The 3,444-nt window shown below is 41.8% G+C and overlaps 1 protein-coding gene across 1 annotated transcript in view; it reads right to left on the bottom strand.

Moving 5' to 3' along the window:
• Positions 1-3,444, bottom strand: part of XYLT1 (xylosyltransferase I) — a 106,477-nt gene that overhangs the window by 61,792 nt on the left and 41,241 nt on the right. The window contains exons 3-4 of the mRNA XM_009324822.1: positions 1,726-1,898; positions 867-1,069 (exon numbers count right to left, since the gene is read on the bottom strand). Coding sequence (XP_009323097.1) covers positions 867-1,069; positions 1,726-1,898 — 376 coding nt within the window. The remainder of the gene's footprint in view (positions 1-866; positions 1,070-1,725; positions 1,899-3,444) is intronic.

Genomic DNA, 3,444 nt, shown 5'->3' with positions numbered 1-3,444 from the left:
TCTTCTTGATAATTCTTATAGCCTAAACCCAACAGTTTAAGGACACTTGTTTTTTTGGGGGGTTGGGTCTTTTTTGGGTGGTTTTTTTTGGTTTTGTTTTTGTTTTTACACGGACTATCTACTTTTGCACAACGTAGTAAACCTTATGGAATACAGCTGTGGGGCCTGGGTTATGTAAATCCAGAAAGAATATAATTTCACTTAAAATCATGAGTCTTGTCATGTGGTGGTGTGTGACGTTCTTTGCCTGATGCCATCTGAATAAAGATATTCAGGCAACGGTTAGTGCTGAAGATATAATTGACTCCTAGCAACCTATTTGTCACTTCTACTATCATTATCCTCTGCAGAAAAAGTACTAAAAAAAGGAAGAGGAGAACATATACCTTCACTGAATCTATATTCATACCTTCAACACTTTCTGAGACATCAAATCAAACTGTTGATCAGAGCCCTGGGAGGGAGGAATCTCTCCATGCCGGGTTTCGTTTGCTGAGCTCCAGTACTTCCTGCCACTTTACTCATCCTCTCTTGCAGATGCCCCTTGCTGGAAATAACAACTAAATAGAGCAGCCCCTGCTTCCTCAGTAAAGTGAAGAACCAGTGCTGCCAGCCTGCTCACAGCCGCAGTCCCCCCTAGGTAAGTGGCAGACACATGGAGTACAGTAAGATGATTGTCTCCTTGGCTAAAGCGTGGCTGTCAGACACCAGCCTCAGCAAGAGGAGTCTTCTGCTGTAAGACAGAAGAAACTGCCCCTCTGATCTCTGCTTCTTGCAGCACAGCACGGACATGTCATCCCTTATATCCCTCAATACATATTTCCTTTAGGAACAAAACATGTACATTCCTAAAATACTCATTGTACCTGATTGGGTAGTCGGCAGCACTGAGGTTAATGAAGAAATCCCATGGCCAGTCATTCATCTCCATTAAGTCCCTCATGGTCTGCAGGTAGGTGGACAGAAGACTTGCTCCTCCCCAGATAGTTGCCATTCTCCAAGAAGTGACTCTCACATTTGGGTACTGGTTGGCAAACTGGAGCACTTGCCGGTGCAAGTAATTGGATCGCTTTACAGGAGAAAAAAGTAATACATTCAAGTTACTCTGTCCAAAATTGTCCCTCCCTGTATTCACTAACCACCAACTCTACTTCCTGACTCACTGAGCGTTACCATTGCTTTACCCTCACTTACTATGGTGCACAACCTTCTTTTGCTAAATGCTAATTTGGAAATGTACAAACACCCCTGTTTAATTCTTTTTATTACAACTACAGTAATCACTAATCAATGTAACTAGCTCTTACTTATCATTTGTCATCAGTAGATCCTGAAGGGCTTTCGTAAAGGAGGTGACTGTTACTACCTCCCTTTTGCAGTGTGAAGTAAAGTAACTTGCCCAAGGCACCTCGGGTCAGCTCTCCACCCAGTGGGCCACCACTGTCAGTCTGCATCAACTTACCAATTACTGTTAACTAAATGTACAACAGACAGACATGGATAGATACTCATAGACATTTAAGGAGAAATGAAGGCTGTTACATAGAGAAGCTAACAAGAAAGAAAAAAAAAAAAAAAAAAGAAGCTCCAAACTTATAACAGATGGAGAGACAAAAAGTGACATGCACTTTATGCAGCAGAGGTAAAGAGAAGATGAAGAAGATGACAAAAATGGGTAGACTGACAGATGGCGAGACAGGCAATTTATAACCGGTGATATATTACCTTGTCAACATGAATGTAATAAAAATGGTCTTTATGGTAAATAGCCTTAAACATGCGTTGGAGCTGCCGAGAAGCTCTGCCATGAACAACCAAGACAAATGCGATCCTGACTGGGTTGGCTGGCATGTATTCTACGGAGTCCTCATCCCACTGTACATTGTTGTTGGCTTTTCCTGTTCAAAAACAAAACACAGGACATCTCTGAGTGTATCCACAGGGCAGGGCTGCAGAGAGCAGTACACATTTCACCTCGGTTCTTTCTTCAAAAGCAGTTTCTAAGGAGAAGTGAGAACTCACGAGGGGTGCCAGCCTGCGTGCCATCAAGAGTATACCCCTCTCCTCTGTCACCGTACAGGGTCATCACCCCCTGGGCAGCAGCCATGCCAGCCTTCCCCACGCAGCCCTGCCTGTGTGCCTCAACCCGGACAAGGCTGCATGAACACGGATAAGTACCCAAATGTTTATGAGTCGGACCAAGCTCTACCTGGGTACGCACATTTGCATCTTCAAAGGAATTACCTCAAAGTTTCTAAGCACCGTTCAAAGTATTCAAAAAATGCCAAGGCCAACTTCCCCCCTGCTCCCCCAGAAACAAAACCCCCTGTTTATAAAAAAATGCTCATTCCCTTGATCAGCACAGCTCTGCTGAGAAGCTGGTGAAACTCTGCTACTTAACAGCTGCTGAGGATTACCTTGACTGATAGCATTTATTTGTAACAGCAGATGTATCCTGGAACATTTAAATGGCAACCTGCATTTCTTCACTTCTTCACGTAAGAGAGGGGCTCTTACAATCCTATTTAAAATTTATGTTCATTTTTATTTTAATGGAAGAATTTCTGGTCTCCATTTTCTAAAGCAAACACTGTAGTGTAAGGTTAAGATGGGATGTACTGATTAACTGAAGAGCTGGAGGGACATTTTTACTCAGGAATTTAAAGTGCTTTGTTTTTGGTTTGTGTAACAGCTCTTCAACTCAAAAACCTGAACACAATGTAAGAAAAATATAATTTTATCCAAAAACTGACATTCATTCTTCAGTTGAACAACCTCTTGAATGCTCCGACCTTGTAAAGACATTTCTCAACAAAAATGATTTAAGAACCACCTGAAATTTTGAATATAAGCAGAACAAGGAAGTAAAGTGCCTCAAAGCTCAAAAAAAAACGCTCCTGCCCCAATTTTCCTCTTGCATATTTTAAACCTTTTTCTTTTTTAAATGAATGGCAATATCGTCCCAAAAGTTACTTAGTCCCTTCCCCCCTCAATTTCACAATTTTTCAAAGTCCTAAGATCTGAGTTGTTACTTTGGTTTATTTCCTCTAAAAGGTAAATCCATTTGACAATCTAGAAATGTCTGAACTTCTGATTATACTGAAAATACATATTTAATTATTGGAAATGCATGTGAACATGGGCAGGGCTCAAACCTTCATTTCCCACTACAAGTAAAGGTTTGGAAATGGCCATGTGTGAGCTGGACCAGCTAAAAGCAGCAGCTGACATCATGTGTGAGAACATTAACACACCTGCCTTCAACCATATGCAATGCTTTGGCCAAACAGGATACTTCAAACTCAATGCACACCTATGTTCTCAATAAATAACCAGCTCAATAAAACTCTCTGGCCAGGCTGGCAACCACAGGTGGGACAGGACTTTAACCTGCTTTGTTTGAAAGTGGTGTCTCCCCTGGCCTCCCAGAAAAACAACAGCATT

Source organism: Pygoscelis adeliae, unplaced genomic scaffold (genome assembly GCF_000699105.1).
Source record: "Pygoscelis adeliae isolate BGI_AS28 unplaced genomic scaffold, ASM69910v1 Scaffold85, whole genome shotgun sequence".
NCBI classification, from domain to species: domain Eukaryota; kingdom Metazoa; phylum Chordata; class Aves; order Sphenisciformes; family Spheniscidae; genus Pygoscelis; species Pygoscelis adeliae.
This window is presented reverse-complemented; position numbering and strand designations above follow the sequence as displayed.